Source organism: Embiotoca jacksoni, unplaced genomic scaffold, assembly GCF_022577435.1.
Source record: "Embiotoca jacksoni isolate LCO1_2020_lvr unplaced genomic scaffold, fEmbJac1.0.p SCAF_23, whole genome shotgun sequence".
Lineage (NCBI taxonomy): Eukaryota > Metazoa > Chordata > Actinopteri > Embiotocidae > Embiotoca > Embiotoca jacksoni.
Genome location: NW_027185374.1, coordinates 7,035,115 through 7,056,602, shown reverse-complemented (window position 1 = coordinate 7,056,602; position 21,488 = coordinate 7,035,115). Strand labels below are relative to the sequence as shown.

The 21,488-nt window shown below is 41.0% G+C and overlaps 2 protein-coding genes across 5 annotated transcripts in view; both read left to right on the top strand.

Annotated features, from left to right (window-relative positions):
- evlb (Enah/Vasp-like b) overlaps positions 1–13,124 on the top strand; it is a 46,368-nt gene extending 33,244 nt beyond the window's left edge. For 2 of the 3 annotated variants that reach the window (XM_069158554.1, XM_069158552.1), the window contains exons 3-13: positions 188–365; positions 6,050–6,116; positions 8,839–8,906; positions 9,063–9,310; positions 9,479–9,576; positions 9,767–9,806; positions 10,152–10,203; positions 10,497–10,554; positions 10,652–10,712; positions 10,930–10,987; positions 12,037–13,124. In XM_069158554.1, the coding sequence (XP_069014655.1) occupies positions 188–365; positions 6,050–6,116; positions 8,839–8,906; positions 9,063–9,310; positions 9,479–9,576; positions 9,767–9,806; positions 10,152–10,203; positions 10,497–10,554; positions 10,652–10,712; positions 10,930–10,987; positions 12,037–12,074 (966 nt within the window). In that variant the 3' untranslated portion in view covers positions 12,075–13,124. The remainder of the gene's footprint in view (positions 1–187; positions 366–6,049; positions 6,117–8,838; positions 8,907–9,062; positions 9,311–9,478; positions 9,577–9,766; positions 9,807–10,151; positions 10,204–10,496; positions 10,555–10,651; positions 10,713–10,929; positions 10,988–12,036) is intronic. The other variant, XM_069158553.1, reaches the window with a different exon arrangement.
- Positions 13,125–14,481: 1,357 nt separating this feature from the next.
- Positions 14,482–21,246, top strand: yy1b (YY1 transcription factor b). 2 transcript variants are annotated; one of them, XM_069158555.1, is made up of 5 exons: positions 14,482–15,302; positions 16,824–16,986; positions 18,299–18,359; positions 18,799–18,957; positions 20,142–21,246. In XM_069158555.1, the coding sequence occupies exons 1-5, from the start codon at positions 14,702–14,704 to the stop codon at positions 20,322–20,324; spliced, it is 1,167 nt and encodes a 388-aa protein (XP_069014656.1). In that variant the 5' UTR covers positions 14,482–14,701; the 3' UTR covers positions 20,325–21,246. The 2 variants fall into 2 exon arrangements, with proteins under 2 accessions (XP_069014656.1, XP_069014657.1); XM_069158556.1 differs by having other exon boundaries at positions 14,491–15,302; positions 16,836–16,986.
- The last annotated feature ends 242 nt before the right edge of the window (positions 21,247–21,488 follow it).

Here is a 21,488-nt window from a genome sequence, read left to right as displayed (position 1 = left end):
CTGGCATTTAAAGGTGTTTTTTTTCTGCCAGTAACACAACACAGCGTTATGAGCATAGTGAGTTGTATTTACATCCTCACGCTGCCGTCTGAAGATGAATATCATCTTTCAGATTAAAAATGTGGTTTGCAGGTTTTTCTTCACAGCTCTGTCTCTCCTGTGCTCTCCTCTTCCTGGTCTCTCACAGGTGGTTATCAACTACTCAATAGTGAAGGGCCTCAAGTACAACCAAGCTACCCCGACCTTTCACCAGTGGAGGGACGCCAGGCAGGTCTATGGCCTCAACTTTGCCAGCAAGGAGGAGGCCACCACCTTCTCCAACGCCATGCTCTTCGCCCTCAACGTCCTCAGTGCTCAGGATGGAGGTGTGTTTTCCCTCAGTGCACACATCTTCAAGACAAATAAGCACACATGGACTAATGCTTGTTATGGACTATTTTAAGAGAGTCACAGTTTATTCGGCTTGAAAAAGACTTCATGTCGGCAACAACAATGCTCGTCATCTTGATGATTTCCATATTCCTGCAGAGATGGTAATCACACGTTTATATTGTTGATGTATCCAAATGTTAATACGGTGCATATCATTATCAGAGTGCAGGAGGAAGCCACTGATGGACAGACTGCCGTCGCTCCGTCACACATCTTTTCTTTCATTAAGCTAGCTGTTCTCCACCTGCCTCTTTTACTGTATGTGTGGTGTCTGGTTTAAGTTTGTGTGAAAACAAATTGTAAGATTTATTTTATCATCTCATAGAAAGTGAGTCTTCTCTCATTTTTTTTTATAGCAGAGAGCTGCACTCTTTAAAGCTCACTGTTGACATGACAGCTTATGTATTTATTTATGTAACATTGCAGAAAGTTTGCATCTCACTATCGTCATGCTGGTGGTCAGGACTCAGATTTCCTGCATCTCCACCAGATGGTGAGCCTTATGTGACTGACTCCACTGATTAAAGATAAAATCAGTAATTTATTATTCAAAGCATAAATCTTTATCAAAATCAAACATGATCTTGTGATTTGAATGAAACTGTGGCTACGGGGCTTTTTGGTGGTCTGAGACGCTCAGAGTAGACCGGAGAGGAAATCTTTGTTGTATTTCATCGCTCTTTTTTCTCCCTTCATTTTTTGTCACCTAGTCTAGTCTTGAGATCAGCTTTATTTGGACACCAACTCTCCACCACTGCACACTTAAGTCATGACACAACATCCTGAGCAAAAATAAAAAAAACTGTCTACAGATGCTGGCCTACAGTGTAGCAGAAAGCCTTTCAAGAATCTTCATTGTTTATTATAAAAGGAAACTTTGACACAGAAAAACAGGCATAATGAACTAATAACAGCTGTATTTCATCGTGCTCACTTGCATGGCTTCCAGTGTACCACAGGGGAACAGAGACGTTGTTAATGTTATTAGTCTCTGTTTTTCCTGCTATAAATCAAAATGTCTGCACTGAAGAATGTTTATTTAAAGACTTTCTGCAGTGAATATACGTGCGAAGCAGGCAATCTGATTCTCCAGAGGTGTGTGTGTGTGTGTGTGTGTGTGTGTGTGTGTGTGTGCGTGTGTGTGTGTGTGTGTGTGTGCGTGCGCGCCACAAAGAGAGACAGACAAATATAAACTGGAGAGCGATAGAATGAGACGGAGTGAGGATCACAGCTTGCCATTCATTATTTCAGCAGCAGCAGTGTGTCTCCCCCTGCAGTCCCCTCCAGCCTCTTAATTAGAATGAGTCATTGAGAAGACCTCCCCTGGGTCCCGTGCTAGAGAGCAGATCTTTTCATCTACGTGATAATGTCGAACGGGGAACAAAGAGGCTCGAGTGACGGCAGCCAAACACGAGTGCACAAAGTACGCCAGAGAAGGACGCACACATCTGACAGACAGATAGACAGATAGACGGGTAGCCGGATAGCCCTGCACCTCAGAGCCACCGGCTCACTGCAGCACAAGTGACTCCAGCTGCGCCAGGAGCACAAACACACACCGCAGAAAACACATGAAACTTTGATGTTTCTGCACGTGTGTGTGAATTGAGAAGAGGGAATGAGTTCATGTATGTTGAAGTCACTATTTTTTTCTCCTCCACATGCCAAAGGCATATCTCCAACATATCTCCAGCCGATTACATAAGACACACACTTTGTGAAGCTAAAATCAGGATAGTATGTGCTTCTCCTTGCTGTCTAAGCAGGTTTGCTGACACCCTCTAGTGGTAAGGAGGTCAAAACTTGACCTTTTGTCATCACTATTGTCGCCACGTTGGACTGGAGAGTTAATATTATAGTTTGTCATAGATGTATAATTCAGGAGGTGAAAAAAAAAAACGGACTAAATAGCGGTGTGATCATACTGTCTGAGTCAGAAAGATGCAACCAGTCAGCTGGAAGTGTGATGAGGGCCATTTGAAAATGTCAGCCTGTCTTAAGATCAGGGGTGATGTCCATGTCACATTCTGCTCCAGTGATGAAGTGATGATCCAATTAATGTCTAATAATCAACAGATAAAGACAAAATTAGCTAATGTCGGGTTTAACGGTTGCTTAAGCAATTAATGGAGTACAAAAAATAAGTAAGTAATCTGAGGTTTCTGTTGTTGTTAGTCAAAGTAAGACATTTTAAGTCCAATATTTTGTGAATACAATATATAGTGGGGGTTTTTTAGGTTGTTTTTTTTAAATACATAGATTAAATTATTTGTTTATGTTGTTTAATGGTGAAGAAACATTAATAAAAATAAAAAAGATTCAGAGTGATTTCTGACATTGGAAACAGTAGCTCATGCAATCTGACAACGAGGTCCGTTACTATTATTATTCTGCAGCTTTCCAACGAATTACACAATCATTCTCAATGGATGGAGTCGCCTGGTTGTCATGGAAATGTAGATTAAAAGATCATTCCTGTCTGTGGAAACAGTAGTTGACCCAATTCTATAATCTATAGATGAACTGTAAATAAGAGTAATCTTAAACTCAAGCCATATTTTTTGTTTCCTTGAGTTGAAAGTGTGGCTGCAAACACACTACAAACACAACGCATCCAGTGCCACTGAGACATTTTTAATACGACAGCCCACTGAACACTCATCACGCACAAGTCTCCATCTAACCCTAACCCATGTGGATCAGCTCGCTGTAAACTTTGTGCCCTAAACGGCGTTGGTTTGTGCGGCCCACGGACAAACCCAGCCTTTTGAAACATTAACCCGAGATGCTCGCTGCGCTGCTGCTGGTGTGGGTTACATGAAGATGACAGATGACACTGTGGCTGAGGGGATGGTGGGTGGAGCGGGACGGCAGGTGAGGTAAGAGAAAGACAGAGAGACAGAGAGGGAGGTGATGGAGGTGAAGAGGAGGAGGAGGACGAATATAGCTGTAGGGAAGAGATGGTCAGGAGGGAGTGGGTCTGTCAGTGCCTCTGTGTCTGCTACAGCCGGTTCCTCTTCTTCAGTATGTCATGTAGGTAGAAAAACTGTGTGTGTGAACTTCTGCATGACAATTATGATCTGAAGTTTTTGCGTGTGGCTAGCCGTGTGTGTAGTGCGTGTGCATTGTATGTTAGCGCTAATGATTATATGATTGTATTTACAATTAATTGAAGGACAAAGTCACTCAAGAATCATTTTCCAAATAATTTAAATGAACTCAGCTGTATCTTCTAATGGTGTGTCACACCAGTGAAAGCTCTGCAGCGTTGCGCCTGAGTCGAAGAATTTAAATGTAGAAGTAAAAAACACCCTTTGTAAAGTTCCTGTTTTACTTATGATCCAAACAACTCATCCTAAAGTTACAATTCATCTATAAGGCCAGATTACTCCACTATTCAGTCACACAACTTTAAACGCTTCTCAAAAGCCAACAGCATCCAATGAATTTAATTTCAAATAAATAACTAATAATAACTAGTTGAGTTAAAAAAGAAAAAAAAGAAAAATTCCTGTCATACTGTTATAATGTGAACGGGATATTTAGTTAGGGACGGAGCGTAACAGTATAACAGAAACAGTGTTAAGAGTTGGACCTGTGAGAATCACATCTTAAAACAACACCTGTGTGAATCCTGCAGTTTGTTGTGTCCATGCACTTTAATAATTTATGTAACTGCAATTTTCAGGGGTACTGTTTAAAGATATCTAAGACCCTGCGTTGTCCATTTTCCACATTTTTTTTTTTACATTTTACAAATTACATGATCAACCTCTGCCCAACATGTTCCCATCTGCCGGTCACACCAATGTGTTTGGCACATAATGTGTCTTTTTGGAATAGTAACTGAGTAGACTTGCCAATTAATACAATTTTCTGCATTTAGGGACGCAGTAAGACATGACCAGTGTGGCAGACAGACAAAACAAGATGGTGTTTTAACCTGATGGCAGACATGACCGAGATACCGAGATACCGAGTGGACATGAGTTGATGTAAAAACTTTATGTAGCCTCATTTCTTCATTGAAAATTCTTATGTGTAAAAAAAAAAAAAAAAAAGGCAGAATTTGTAGCCTATAGAAATAATGACAGAAACAAAGCTGATATTTGTTTGCAGGTCAATCATTGTGCACGTGTGTAGGATGAGGTATCTGATAGTAGGCATGAGTCAGGTCTTTTGTCATCCTGTGTTATTTTGGGGTTTCTGTTACTTGATCAATGGCAGCCATTAGCCACCGTGGGCCCGCCAGAGGCACTTCCATGAGAGACGAGAGCAGTGAAGCGTATCGTCACTAAGTGTTCACCCTGAAAACGGCCTGACTGTGTGGAGCTCTAACACTGTTACGTTAGGGACACCTTTCATTAGGCAGAAGGGGACATGGTCTTCGGAAGTTAATCTAAATGAAGAACAGTCTCTGCTTCTTTTTACAACTTTCAATTAAAGTTGAAGAGGACGGCAATCGTAAATCAACAAGATAAAACTGCAAAACGCTGCAAGATTTTAAAACGACTTCATCCTCTTTCTTAACTCCCATAAGAGAACGATGCCAAAACACGAATGTGAGCGTAAATTCTCCATCTTTCTTCTGAAGTTGTTCCCGTGAGGAACAATAAAGTTTAATATTGTCCCAGAGGAGGTCAGTCATAAGAAAAGTTTCATTGCAAGCTGATGATTCACTCCAATCTAGATTGTAATCCCAGAGTTGACGTCCTCTTGTACTCGTCTTATCTTGTCTTAAATTAATTACATTCCTTATCAGCCTCTCCATCTGCAGATCTCACTTATGGCGTTAAAGGGATTACATTGCAAGTGCCTTGTAACTCATCATAAGACAGAGGGGAGATAACAGACTCGCAAGTCTTTGATTGTGATCCTCCTCTCTTCTGATTTTTGTATATTAATAAACTGACCACAGTTATTTTAACACGTCTTTGCTCAATCTTTGCTCTTTAGAGAATTTTCAAAAAATAATGGTCAAAATGTCTCTCCTGTCTGTGACCTTTAACACCTCTAACAGCAGACATTAGAGAAGCTGCAGTGGGAGAGCAGCTCAAACACTCTCCAGACTCATCTGCTCTGTTTTTTTTACTTTTCATAACACACAAGTTGCATTCCGTCGCAAAATAATACTCACGGGTCTCCGGCTGACATTTGTTTATGTGCTAGTGGGTGTTTGTGCTCATTTTGACTTTTTGTGTGAATTTGAAAAGATAATTCGCAGCTTCCCAGAAGACTGAGATGGGTATATTGTTCCCAGATATCGTCTCACTCAGCATTAATAATCAGACGGCGTGTTTGGAGCATAAACCGGAGGAGCAGTGTGAAAGCAGGGCCAAGCAACCATGGATTATGTTCTTCTTGCCTTCAGTAGAAGTGAATGAATCAATTTATGCTCATTTACATAGAGAGAGGGGTTAATATGCTTTTCACTGAACATCGCTTATTATAAAAAAAAAAGACATGATGATCAACTGCTGTTTAATTCCCTGTCATTTGGCAGTTAATTGTCTTGACTGCTACTAATTTTAATTAACATTACAGAGCTGCTAATGGATTATTAAGGTCAACTTTGCTTTATCTGTGTCTCTTTCTCTGCTTTCATTTGCATGTGCAGGTCCAGCTCTCCAGCGCCAAGTCCAGAATGGACCGACTTCAGATGAGATAGAAGCTCAGAGAGCGAGGTAAAAACGTGTTGACTGAGAACATACAAATGAATATCTAAGACTTCAAATCTAAAGGACTTCTCTGTGAAGTGACACTTTGTTAGTAGACTTTTGGACACTTATTGGCAGAAAACAGTTGCTATTTACACATCCAGACGTAAAGACTGTAAAGTCACCACTATTCACTCTCCTTTTAGCACAGTTTTTGTTCTCCACCTACTTCTGAGGCGAACAATTCTCTTTTAGGCAGTTAAATGTTAAACAGGCTTGTCGCTAACTTAGTCTGGCTGCTGGTTGATGTGAGGCAGGTAGTGTCGACTAAAGTTTTAAGAGCATTTTTCTGAAAATGGCTGCCTGCTGCTGAGAAGAAAGGCAAGCAAATTTTCACATTCTAGCAACAATGCAATTTAAAGTGCTTTACAAAAAAACAAACATGTATGTGAAAGAGGTGGTCACAAAGAATTGTCACTCAATGAGATGAGATGTGAACAGTGACAGTGAAACCAAAACAATGAGCTGAAAGGTGCTAAAATACGCAGAGCTAATATAGTCCTCGTACAGACTAATGACAGTGACAAACAACTGCACAACTATCATCACATTCTGGTGCAAATAAAGTCTGATTTAACAAAAGTATGACATCACATTTTTTCTAAAATGAGCCGAGCCTGAGAAGAGCACAGGAAAAAAAACACAAATACAGAATCCTCTTTATGTGAAATTACCAAACCATTTTCTCTAACAATAGCAGTATTGTTTTCATATGGAATCAGCCACAACAAGGAGCTTTTCAGGACCTTTCACTAAGTGACAAGCACTGATGTCAAGCAATGTGAGAAAAGCACATCGATACAGTCGGAGTGACACTCCAAAGACTGAACTGTTGAAAAAAGTAAAAGAGTCGATATTTAGAGCTTCCCACCGGTGATGTGACCTTTACTTCTCGCTTCTGAAATGTTTACCTGTGAGACTTCATGTATTTTAGTGCATGCATGAAGGCTTGTGGGACATTTTACTGAATTATTTCTAGACCAGTGGCTGAACTATAAGTGACCTCTGTCCAAATGGGAACAGTGGCGAGGATTAGGTTAGTAAAATGCAGTCCTATGTGTCTGACAACCTGTCACACAGAGAGAGAGTATGAGCTCGAGCAACGGAGATAAGCACACTGCTGCCCTTAGTGACTTATATTCCTGTTGTTTTTTATCCCTCTCCTTCCTTCCGGTATTGTCTGCCTCCCTCACAGGACTCCCTCCTGTCAGATAAAGACGGTGAGCTTTAAGAGCAGCTAAAACTCAAGAAGTCCCTTTTTTCTGAATCAAATCGAGGCAGGTTGAAGAATTTCTGCGCCAGCTCAAGGAGAACCTAGAGGAGTCAATCAAAATCATCCAAAATAATAGATAAGTAGTATACAAAGTAATGCTGGAGGTAGTTTCTAGGGTTTACAATGTGGCCTGCATTTCTTCCACTATGGCTGCTATTCTTCTCTCCACCTTTAGAGACAGACTTGGGCACAGCTGGGTCTTTGTTGCTGTTTTTAAACCTGTTTCAGCTCTGCCTATTGGTTCATCCAAATGCCAAATGCCAGGGCTTAAGAGAGCAAATATGATGGGCGTTATGGCTCTATCTGATCCCATGACTAAACTGTTCCTCTGGCACAAAGGATTACGTCTGTGATTGTGCGGGGAGATTGTGTGCTTATGTGTGTGGGTTTTTCTGGTTTGTGCGTGTGTATGTCCGTGTGTTTGCAAATTAATTTGACTGAGCTCTCTCCGGTGGTAGCGAGGCAGTATTGCTCAGCAGCTCTGCTCCCGCGGCGCGCGCTGCTGTCACATCAGGGGAAATTGCTGTCTCAGCATTTCTCCTGTCCAACACAGCTGGAAAATTCCACTTCCTCTCTGTGAGCTGTCTCCTTTCTCTCTCTCTCTCTCCTGAGTCATGACATACATATGCTTCTCACATCAAAGACAGACATGTGAGAGGAAAGAAGAGGAGGGTTCGATCGGGACACGGAGGAGAGGAAGAGGAGAGTGATGTGGGTCTGGACAGATGAAGAGAAAGACATTTACATTGCGCTGTAAGACTAAAAAGGAAAGAGTGCATCAAGACTTTAAGTCCTATTTAGAAAGTTACAATGTCTTCGAGCCTTCAAGCTCCTTAAATCAAAGCTGGTGAGAGCAACTGATAAAAGAGATCCCATCGGCCAGTGCTGTCATTAATACGAGAGCTGATACTGAACAGCAGCAAGTGTAGCAGCGACTTGCTACTCTAAAATGAAGATGTTACACAATTTCTTGGTGCTGAATTAGAGTAGTGTTCATCAGGTGGACACAAGTACAACACTGAATGGGTAGTAATGTGTGTCTGTTTCTGTTTGATAGGTAAGTATAGAAAACTGTCTCCTAACATCACATCACAAATACCAGTGCTGCTTGAAAATGCCTTTACATAAGAACTAACAAGAATAAGAAGTTATTTTTGTTGTTTTTCCTCCTCCATCAGGGAAAAAACTGAAAGAAACAAGGTAAAACATAAATTATGGAGCGCTTGACTTCATTATATTTGGGCCATAATGGATCAAACAGTTGCTACGTTTGAAATCACTCATCACGAATTGGGCCTCTTGATATATAAAGTATCTTTAACTTTTTTCTGGCGATCCCTGTTGTAGTGAGCCAACAAATTTAGAATGACACTGCGATACTAAATGACCACATGTGCTTCCTTCCTGTCCCTGCAGGCAAATGATGGAGCAGCAGCAGCAGATGCAGGCACACATGGAGCGGGAGCGACGGACCTCCAACTCAGGTACTCACACGAAAAGTATATGTAGTAAAATGTTTCTCTCAGGCACTAAAAGTAGTTTGTATTGTCATCCAAGTACATCTGATTAAAAAAAAAATACTCATACAAGTATAATTTTAGGGTAATATTGTGTAAGACTTTCTTCCACTTGCCCTCCAGGTTCTCCTTTCCAAGGCCACCCTGCTGTGCTCTCCGTGGCCCCACCAGTCATACCTCCACCGGTGATCATGGGTGGCCCTCCTCCCCCTCCACCACCGCCGGGCCCACCGCCGCCCTCAGCGGGAGCACCCCAACCTCCTCTCCCTCCTCCGCTGCCCATTGGCGGAGGGAGCCACACCGACGAACCCCCTGCAGCAACGGGTCTCGCCGCCATGATCGCTGGAGCCAAACTGCGTCGTGTCCAAAGAGTGAGGCACCAATTTGTGCTCATGGATTTGATGTTTTCATGAAATGTCTCTAAGTCTCGCAGGATATAAGTGGATTATCTCCTCCGATCCTGACTGACGTACATGCTGATGTTTACTGTTTGTATGAATCAGAAAATAACAAGTAGCTCTGGACTCTCCTCTCCTCAGCCTGAGGACAGCTCTTCAAGCGCCAAAAATGAAGCCAACCGAACAAGTGGGGGGAGTGGAGGACTGATGGAGGAGATGAACGCTCTGCTGGCACGAAGGTCAGAGCAATGACCTGAAACCAACACAGTCATTTTACATCGACATCCTGCAGCCACATTAGACACAGATGGTCACTTAAGTCTTTAATCAGGATGTGTATAATCATCACATTTTTTAAAATATTGATATGCATTTTTGTGGATTGAGATAAAATTCTTGTTCTAATTTGAGGCTTCTTCTTTCCCCCAGAAGGAAAGCAGCCTCAGAGAAGCCTGAGGACAGCCAAAATGTAAGTGAATGGAAAACAAAAGCCACTTTGATTTAAGGTGATAATTTATAGTGATGATTTATTTGGGGATCAGGATAAGTTGACAGTGATTACATGAGCATGATAATGATCATTGTTACCATTTGCTTGATGAAGGAAACAGAGAGGAACTTTGTTGAAGTCACAATGATTAGTGAATTGATGAGAAAGCACAAAGTAGTCAGATTAAAGAAGCCTGTTTAATGAAGGGGAGACAAGTAAATGGAAAATATTTTACTTCAAACTGCAGTGTGCATAATGAGGATGATGATACTAATGATTGTAGTAGTATTAGTGATGCTTATTGATTCCTTTTTGTTTCCATAGGACGACCCAAATTGTCCATCACCCAGCACCCGGGGTGGACAAAACGCCACAGGTGAGGAAACTAAAGCAACTACAACATGTTACAAACACACAAAATGTTCATTTATATATTATTTAATGCGTGGGACTCTTAGTCTCAGAGAAGTCAGCCTTATTTAGCCATATCTTTCCTTGTTTTTCCAAGTCAAAACCACTACTAACTGTGATGTAAATAAGAATGCATGTTCTATATAGAAGCATTTTGTGTCTCAGTCTCTGCACTTTTGTCCATCTGGACATCAACTCTGTAAATGTAATTATATACCTGCTGGTTATTTCATCTCGCGCTGTTCCTCTGTCATCTAGATGGTGCGAAGAAGCCGTGGGACCGAGCTAACTCTGCAGACAGGTCAATGGTTTCGAGGTGAGAGCTGGCAGCTCCACAGCTCACTGAATGTGTCTATGAAGCAGAACAATAGCAGGCAGTGTGATAGAGAATGATTTTTCTTTTTGTCATGCAGGGTACGACCTGCGGGGAGTGGGAGCGAAACAGACTCTTTAGACCTCGATAGAATGAAACAGGTACGAAAACCCACCGAGTTAACTTCATACAAGCACAAAGGCACAACTTGAAATTAGCACCAGGTGAAATGTAGACTGTATGCTTTTTGATTTTGGCATGTGGATGATAAAATAGCTGTTTCCTGCTCTGAACCTGTGAACAGACATTTCTAATATAAATAATAATATGTGTTGTATTATGAACACTTGTGTTATTTATTTCTTTGTGCTTCAAAAGGAAATCCTGGACGAGGTGTTCCGTGAATTGCACAAAGTGAAGGATGAAATCATCGATGGTATGTTTAATTTTCTCTGGAAACACCGAAGAGAGTTTATCAATCAACATTCAGGGAGCTGTCTCTCCCCTAATTTATGTTAATGAATATCTAATTGGGAAATCTATCCAGTGGGATTGTGGGAGTTTGGTAGTTATGTACAGTTGTGACCACTAGGTTGCACTAGATCCCCAGAACATTAAACATGAGCATTTAATACATCAGCCCGAAAGAGAAATCAGCATTTTCAGAAAAACAGATGATGTGTTAAATCATACAAGTAAGAACAATGTAAATATTGTTGAGCAATTATTCCACTTTATCTCAATATTATTATGTGCTCCACAAACATCATAACATATTCATCCCACTGTCCACCCAGGGAATCAGTTGTGTCACCTTTTGTACAAAATCATGAATAACTTCAAACGTCAAATTGATAGTTCAAGTCTGATAAAAACCACCTTTTTAATGATGATGTCATCTTCAATCCTAATTACCTGCAAATATCACATTGTAGCAACAGTAACACATGTACTAGACACATATAAATAATTACAATATTTGAATGAATATTAAATTAGACTGCAACACATCTCTTTATACAACAATATAAGAAAAATAGTACTATGTTGTAAAATAATACTAAAATCAAATAAATGATTATTACAGCGACTATGATGACATATATTAAACAAATATTTATATAATTTTGTGACAAAAAATGATGGTAATTACAAAATAAACCTGATAATTAAATTAATTACAACTGTCAATTTACCTGAGCGATAAATGTGACATATTTTGAGCGATTACAGTGAATACTTGTAGTAATTACATTGTTTACAGATAGTAAAATATGCTAAAATAGCTCATAATGTATACATTTGCATTATATTTTTTTAAATGAATGCTTCATGTTGTCCTTGTGTCTTTTTGTTCCTGGAACGCTCTTTATATTTTATGTAACCTGTTTAATGAATTTAGGGTAATAGGTTGTGAGATGATGTCATCAATCTAACATGTATAATTAACCTAACTTTCTTTCACACATTTCTCTCTCCTTACAGCCATTAGACATGAACTCAGTCGAATTAGCACGACATAATCTCTCAGAGCTTCTCCCACACATGAACCACCTTTTGAACCATTGCCCTCTGCAGCAGCTGCTGTGGCCCTGAGGAGGAGGAGGAGGAAGAGGTGGAAGAGGAGGAGGAAGAGGAGGAGGAGGAAAAGGAGGAAGAGGAGGAGGAAGAGGAGGAGAAGTCAGGAACGGAGGCCCAAACTGTGACATCTATTCATCCTGTTCAGCCGTGGCGTTGAAGCAACGCGGCAACGTTGCTGTGACACCTCAGACATGTCTGTGTAACATTTGATTTGTTTGTTTCGAGGGAGAGACGTGAACGGGGCACCCTCTCGCACTGATTACTCTGATTTTGTAACATTTTTGTCTGTTTGTAAGCCCAGTTCTCCCCTCTGTTCTTAGCCCAAAGGAAAATGGATAAAATTCTTATGATTTTATTTATTTTGCTTTTTCACAAGTTTGTTTAAAACTTTTTATTATTATTATTATTACTATCATTTTCATTATTATTACTATCATTCTTATGATTGTCAATGTAATGTTAATATGAATAGTGGTAGAGTAGTTGGTGCAATGGTAATAATGAGGAAATGATAATGAGAGTATGATAGTAATGATAATGTCGATAATATTATTGGACATCATTTTATGACAGCTTTTTGCATTTTATATTGGTTGCTTTCATTTGGTTTTGTTTGAGATACATTTGCAAGCACATACATTTTTTTTTCTCAACATGTGACCTGAAACATTTTTTTTTAAGTTTTTTATCCTTTTCACCAATACAGTAACATGTGGAACCACGGCAGAGAAACATAGGCTTCGACCTGAAACCAAGGGTGGAATAAACTTCTTTGGATATTACAACCTTATAAACTAAAAAAAAAAAATATAAATAATACACCAGAGTATTTGTGATCATGTTGTTAATAAAATGTTTATTGGCTGCAAGGATATGGTGAAGTATTGTTCATTTTATTCTCTCCTTTTATGACAGAGTGCTTCCTGGTTTGACAACAACAACAAAAAGAAACACTACGTTTAAAATGAATTCAAATAAAACTGTGAACAATGTCTTGGATAAATGAGGTCGTCTCTTTACTTTTGTGATCGTTTGGAATTATTTTTGATGCCTGTCTGGTGCTTTTGTCTGTCCAAAAATATTTCTTTTCTTCTTTTTTTTTGTTATTAAATAGATGCCATAAATTACAGCTGGTGCAGCACAGAGACGTGTGAAACATCTGAGCTCTGTCTGTTCAGCCTTCCTGTGTTTTAAAAATGTTGCAAAAAAGACCGCAGATGTGAAATTTGTTGTGATTTGGTTCTAACACCAACAGCAGCCGCTTTCAGCAGCAAATATGTTTATAAAAGAAGATTTTTATTTAAAGATTGAAATGAGTTTTCATTTTTTCATACAAAAACTAAATTTGAAAAATGCAGTTGTGTAATTGTTTCTACAACTTTCCATGTCTATATTATGTTTAGGTTGAATAAAACTCTGCAGGCTTCAATATTGATATACATGAACTCCTAATAGATTGTATCGTGACCTGTATAAAGCCCAGACCTTTTTTGGCTGTAACAAAAAAAAAAAAGGGCAACTCATAGGGGTGCTGCTCACAATTATTGATATAACTTCAGAGTGCATAAATGGCAGTCGATGCAAAAAAAAAAAAAATGCTGCACCACTGCTTTCTATGCAGCTCATATGGGCACACTGTGATCTCACAGCAGGTGTTTTACCATCAGAAGCTCAAATTCTCAAAGAGCAGAGCAGCAGTAGGTTTTTTTTCTTTAATTTACCTCCTATATACGTCTTCGGCCTGCATAACTACATACATAGTCCGTTTTGATCATAATTATGTAGATGCTGTGATGCAGCATGGGGGCAGTATTAATTTATCTCCACTGCATGCTTTGAGCTCAAAGTTTTCCAAGTGAAAATCCTCACAAATTAAAATTATTTTTTGTATAAGAAAAAAGAAAAGCAGGTTTCCAGTTGTGCTGAACGCGCAATAAAGTAGACGACACACCAAAAACAATATCAATCGATCAAGGTCAATAAGCAATTTATCAAAGGTCACTATGATACTTGAAGTATCAAAATTAAATGTAGTCTAAACAACACTCTGCACTAAATGCTCCCTGACAGTGTTTTACACTTATAGGCTATGATGTTTTGGATTAATATTACAGGTCACAGTAATGTGCAAAATAGTGATGAATGAAAAACTGTAATCTTAAAAGCAGCCTAAGTTGTATATCAAATAGAAATACTCAAGTAAAGTACAAATACCTCAAATTTGTACTTCAGTAGAGTACTTGAGTAAATCTACTGTTACATTCCACCACTGGTGCTTTTGGGACAAACATGCTTAAACGTCACGTCCGCAAAGTTTTGGGAACCTCCCTGGAACCCCCAGCAGCACTGTTCTCATTGGGTTCACTGAAGTCTCGCGATGTTTCGATATGACGGAGCATAGTGGCGACGAGAACTGCCGTGGGACTGAGTGGAGAGAGTTGTTATCGAAGAAGGGGGGAAGCGGCAAGAGGCAGGAGCAGAGCAGGGGGTGTGTGCGTGTTGTTTGTGAGGTCCAAAAAGGAGCGCACAACACGGCGTGAATGAAACAGGCAAGCTGGCGGATTTCAATATGGCATCCGGAGATACGCTGTACATCGAGACAGACGGCTCGGAGATGCCGGCCGAGATCGTGGAGCTCCACGAGATAGAGGTGGAGACGATACCGGTGGAGACCATCGAGACCACGGTGGTCGGCGGGGATGACGACGACGACGACGAAGACGATGAAGACGACGACGAAGACGACGACGACGACGACGGGCAGCCCATGATCGCGCTCCAGCCGCTGGTCACGGACGACCCCAACTCGATCCACCACCACCACCACCACCACCACCAGGAGGTGATCCTGGTCCAGACCCGGGAGGAGGTGGTCGGCGGGGATGACTCGGACCTGCACACGGACGGCGGCGGGTTCGAGGACCAGATCCTCATCCCGGTGCCCGCTCCCGGGGCGGAGGACGAGTACATCGAGCAGACTTTAGTGACCGTGGCCGGGAAGAGCTCAGTGGGTCGGGTGAAGCGAGGCGGAGGAGGCGGCGGCGGCGGCAAGAAAGCGGGCAAAAAGAGCTATTTAAGCGGTTCGGAGGCCGGAGGACGAAAATGGGAACAGAAGCAAGTGCAAATAAAGACACTGGAGGGAGAGTTCTCTGTTACAATGTGGGCATCGGGTAAGTAACGTGAGCACAGCCTCGTCTCTGCTCTGTTGTTAGCCGTTGCATGAGGCCTCATTTCCAGGGCGTTGTCCTGCTGCACCAGACTAGTTCCTGGAGTTGTCCGTCGCACCGCCACGAAAAGCGACCTACGAGTCAAGTTTTCGACTCAAAACCCCGCTGCGGCACGCCGAAATGTTTTTGTTTTGAAGGGAGGCCATGTTTTAGGTGTTGCTGGGCGCCGCCATATTCCCCGAGACTAGTAAGTATGGCGGCGGCCCCGAAAAAATGGCGATAGTCGCGGCCAGGCAGAGATGGCGGCGGCGCGTGTGTGGGGGGGGAGGAGGAGGAGGGGGAGTCACACAGCCGGGTTTGGGATACTCGCAGGCCGCAGGATTGTGGCGCACTCGCTGAACAATATCAGCTTAATACCGCGCCGTAAAGCGTGCGAAAGTTTAAAGAAAAGCGTGAAATTTGGAGCGAGGTCGTTAATTAGCCCCCTTAAAAAAAAATAATAATAATAATTTCGCGGTTAGCTCGCGCTGCTGCCGTTGCTATTTTAGCCAGACAGCCCCTCGCGCCTGCCATCCGGCGAACTCCCCGCGCGCGGTGAGACTGCGCGGCGCGCGCGGAGACTAAATATTGACCTAGTGTGGCGATCCGTCGGTTACTATTGGACAGACTCGTACGGTGACCGTATGTTGTGAGGCCCGTCGGTTGTGTTTCACAGCTGGTTTATCTTGTCAGTGGTTCGTGTCGGAGCGACGGCGCAGCTCCGGCTCTATTTTTAGTGCTCTCTGCTGGTTGGTAGGCGGTAAAGACGAATTGAACACGTGAACACCTCAATCAAACGAATTCACGCCTTTTTTCCTGTCTTCACGATGAGTTTCACGTTCATGAAATGAGATTAATTGTCAGCAAGTTTAAATTCTTATTTTGTTATTTCTGCTATTATAGAACAAGCATTAGTTGTTGTTGTTTTTTTTGTTCTTAACTGATAATATGCTTGTTTGTCTTTTGTTGTTGTTGTTGTTATCCAGGTTATTTGTATAGCGTAGTATTTAATGAATGCCTGCAAATAATGATTATTTAATTTTGGAAGACACCAGAATTTTTGCATTTTAAAACAACATTAATGGACAATCAAAATAGTTGCCAAATAATTTCCTGTCTGTATCAACAAATCGATTAATTGACAAGTCATGGCAACTTTACATATTTCCTACGCAAAGGTGATTCAACCAGATTTACATGGACAGCTATTTTTGAATCAAATTGATAAATTTTCTCCCTTTTTTTTTTTTTTTTTTACTTACTTGAGTGCGGATTACAAGTAAAGGGTTTGCATTTGTGCAAATTATCACTTCCCTTTTAAATATGTGGAAACACTACTTTTGTCCTCATGTGATTTCTCAAATTCTGCAACAGTGATGTGACTCCTAATATAACCTGAGAGCCAGATGTTCTCAGCCTCCCGAGGCTTGCAGCCAAGGGTGACACCAATATGTTATCGGTTCAGTCTCTGTAATGTTTTTCTAGATGACAATAAAGACATTGACCATGAGTCGGTGGTGGAGGAGCAGATCGTCGGGGAGAACTCCCCTCCAGACTACTCCGAGTACATGACGGGGAAGAAGCTGCCCCCTGGTGGCATCCCGGGGATCGACCTCTCAGACCCCAAACAGCTGGCTGAGTTTGCCAGGTGAGTGCGTGTGTTTTGTTGTTTCTACCTGTCCAAATAGTTATGATGATGATGATGATGATGATGCCAGAAAATACTGCTGTTGCTAATCAGATACTCTGTTGCTTAAATCTGAAAGGTCAAAAGCGGGCATATGAAACTTTGGTTTGGCGATGTGTTTTTATGTTTGGTCGTATGGTCAAATAATATGTGTTGTGAATTCATGGTGGGATAGTCTTAACGCTGTGTTCAATAAATAATTACAATTAGAAAAAAAGGTTTTACTAAATAATGAGAATGAATGATTGAATATGGTAAAAAAAAAAAAAAAAAAAAAGTAAAATTGAAAATTAGATAAAGCATAAAACTTCAAGTAATTTCACCATAAATTGGAAGAATAAGAAATATTATATTTAAAAGAAACCATCTGTGTTATTAAAGGGTCTAAGAAAGGTTTCTGTGGACCTTTATTAGATTGTTTATTGATGTAAAATGATGAATAATTCATTATAAAATGTGCCCTGAAGAGTCTTGTCATGTTTTGGGGGTCCTGTTCTGCAAAACTTCCAGGCTTACAGATATTTTCATTGTGTCGTATCCGCCCAGTTATTTTGTCGAAGAATGAATCTTCACAATTTTATTTTATTACGATCGACCTGTCAACGATTTGATTGCACCATCCACCTCAAAATACAGGTTATTTTCTATAGTTGGTTTACAGATGGTCCCTAAACGTCTCACGCTGACAATCGGTAGACGGTACAATGGACTAATGTCCCCTAAACGGCAGATGGTGGCTGTAGCTGCAGCCGCGTCTCACAGCGAAGCCTCCGGTCTCTTCTTAGTTTTTCTGATCTAATAGTTATTTCATCTTTTTCTTTTAAATGTACGAAAATGTCTAGTTGAACTGCGTGTTCTGTCAAACCAGGTAAATCTTATACATCGATATCAACCAGGGAATTGTTTTACATCTTTGCAAAGAAAGACTTGAGCTATCATTGAAACTGTTTCAGATGAATGATTCATCTCTGGGGGTGTTATTAATGCAGATCAGCTGAATGTAGGACAGGCTTATTTTATGGCGAGGTCACAGGGTTACTATTATTATACCTACTACTTCCCCTTTTAATATCTTCTCACAATCTGTTTGCCGTATTTCCCTTTCCTGTTTGCATGTGCTATCTGGAGGTGAAATGTCAAGTAGAGGTGGTTAACAGACATGTTTTCGATTCACCGAAGAATTCTACATTTCAAGCAGATGAAACAGGAACTTGAAAGAAAGGAATGTCTGAGAAACCACAAATCGTGTCCCTCCTTTTTTTTTTGAAAACAGAATGAAGCCCAGGAAAGTCAAAGAGGACGATGCTCCCCGGACGATAGCCTGCCCTCATAAAGTGAGTCTGATGATGGCGTCCCGCACAGGAAGCGTGTCGGCATTTTGGCAAAAATTGAGTTCACGGCTCCTGACAGGTTTAATAGTCTTACACATTGGTGCTATGCGAGTACTTGAAAATCTCACATAAAGGTTATTTAAAAGCAAAGATAAGACTTGAGCGTATTGATTTTTTTATGTCCGTACAAGAAAAATCAGGCCTTATCTGACCTTGCTAATGTAAATGGTTTTCTTGGCTCCGTGAGCGGTCTGCTCTCCGAGTGCGAGGCACAGTACTGAGAAAAAGCTGCGAACACTTGACACTTTACATTCCTATACACGGAAAACAAAGCCCCCACGTACAACCCCGTGGCACTGACAACCTTGCAGCAAAGAACCATACATTATTTATATGTCTGTGTTGTTTGTCAAGTCTGTGCTGTGCTTTCTTCGGTCCCCAGGGCTGCACAAAGATGTTCAGGGATAACTCGGCCATGAGGAAGCATCTCCACACCCACGGGCCCCGCGTGCACGTCTGCGCCGAGTGCGGCAAGGCCTTTGTTGAGAGCTCCAAGCTCAAACGCCACCAACTCGTTCACACGGGGGAGAAACCCTTCCAGGTAAGACTCTGGACTCGCGTCACACTCGACCACACGGACTCGACACTATTTGAAGTCAAATTCACGCGAAGGAGAACGAGATAATAAGGTGATTCTCCATCGTGGGGCTCAGAAGTTCTCACACACCGAGTACCGAATTTCAGTAAAACTTTGTCTTTGCTGGATAAATCAGAGGCCTCCAGTCCAACTGGCTGCGGAGATTTTGAGCCTTCGTAGGATCTCCAACTTTAGGAATGTTTTCATGATTCTCATTTGAATTCACTTGATCTGTTTTAATGAATTATTCTGTATAACTATTCAGTCCCTCCAGGATTTTTTTTTTGTTTTGTGTTGTGTTAATGTTGCGATCAAAAATACTAGATTTTTCTCTCTTTTCTCAAAAATTGCAGTGCAATTTGTGAAGTCTTATGTTTTTTTTTCTGTATAAATGCAGGCATCGGCAAAAATTTCTAATCGTGGAAAAATACTTATTTTTTTACGACTACCTTTAAAGAACCATGGACTGAAAGTTACAAAAAAAAAAAAAAAAGTAACAGCTTTATAAAATAGTCTTTGATACAGAATAGGTAGGCTGCATCTGTATAAAAGAGTGCTTTAAATACTTACAAAATAATGTTAATTTAACGCCTACTGTGCACAAAAACAAAATGCAATCTGTCAACTGGAACGTTGTAAAAACTAAAATTAGCAATTTCACACATACTGTCGGATTAAACTGATGCAGGGAAGGACCGATAAGAGGAAAGGCTGAAGAGCCTCGCTGACGATGGAAGTGGAGCTATTTTTGTTGATGAAGCTTTGTTTGGAAATACTTTGCCGTGATACTTCTTAAATACCTCTTTTTGCCTGCAGAGCTGCTAATGAGTGTGTGTAGTAGTAGTAGTAGCAGTAGAAGAAGAGGGAACTTGGCAAATTATCAAGCTCCTGCAGAAATACCACCGATATGCTGTAAGTCGCTTTGGATAAAAGCGTCAGCTAAATGAAATGTAGTGTAAATTGCGAGTATTTGTTGTTTTTCCATTAATTATTGCAATCGCAAGAACAAGTTTTCCTGGAGGGACTGACTAATGACATATTTCAATCAAAAAATATATATATTTGGGCTAATACTTTGACGTCAGATGTGTCGCACTGTGATTGATCATGGTGAAGACTGACCGCCCTGCTCCTCTCCTCCCTCCCAGTGTACCTTCGAAGGCTGCGGGAAAAGGTTTTCTCTGGACTTCAACCTGCGCACACACGTGCGGATCCACACTGGAGACCGACCCTACGTCTGCCCTTTTGACGGCTGCAATAAGAAATTCGCTCAGTCGACCAACCTCAAGTCTCACATTCTCACACACGCCAAAGCCAAAAATAACCAATGAGAACCCATCCGCCTGCGTCAAGTCACACGGACGAAACAACAACAACAACAACAACAGCAGCGAGAGAATTCGAGCGGCACACGTGAAACTTCTTTTGAAGGCGGAATGAAAAGCTTGAGACTTATTGATTTATATAGAAAAAAATTGACAGATGAAAAGACTTAAAACACTGAAACCCAGCTGGTTTTCCTGAGCCCCCTTTTTTCTGCTGTCATATTGGATGAGGAACGCGGTGACTATTCCCCAAAGCCCCCGGCCGACAGTCCCTTTGTTTCTCCAGTGGCACTCAGCTGCCAGAAGATGGAACTCGTGGACAAACATCAGAGACTTATTTTTACCAGAGTGATCAGAGAAGCAGCGGTCTTTAGTATTTTTATGTTGTCGCATTGCTTTTATTTCCCTCAAGTGTGCATATTGTACACTTGACTCAGGCTATGTTTAGTAAACTTGTGATAATTTCTTTCCCTCACCTGCATTATGAGATCGTACAAAAAGAGGCCTCAGCCTTGTTTGACCTGGTTCACATGTGTGAGAAGTTTAAAAACAGCTGTATGTTTGCATTTCCACACCTTCCTTGGTTGTATTTTTCTCTAACCACAACAATAACCTTGTATACTTGTATTGTATGGCTGTATTAAAATTAAGTAGACATAGATAGAGGTGTGATTTAAAAGTGTTAACCAATTAAACTTTTAGTCATGAGTTGCTTTATATTTTCTATGAGCTGTCTTTCCACAGATGAATGAGTAATAGTTACTCAGAGCCTGTCACAGTTGAAGTATCTGAAGTGTACATTGAATTGACTGCAAGACCATCACTTTCTTTGTTAGAATGTAATGTACAGACGTCAACCATTAACTTCCTTTCGTTGATATTTACACCCATGTATCTCAACTGCCCACAATAAAACGGGTCATTCCAACTCTGTCGAACTACACAACACGTTCTTACCAAGTGAATCTCTGAGTGACTGGTGAGATCATTTTAGACAAAGTCCTTTAGGTGCACTTCAGTGGTTGTCAAATTTAAATCATGTCAAATTCAGGGTTCCCACGATCATGAAACGACTGGAAAAGTAAAAAAAAAAAAAATTTAAATCCAGGCCTGGAAATGGTTTGGAATTAACAGAATTGGTTTGGAAAAGTTATGAATAGGCACTGCTTT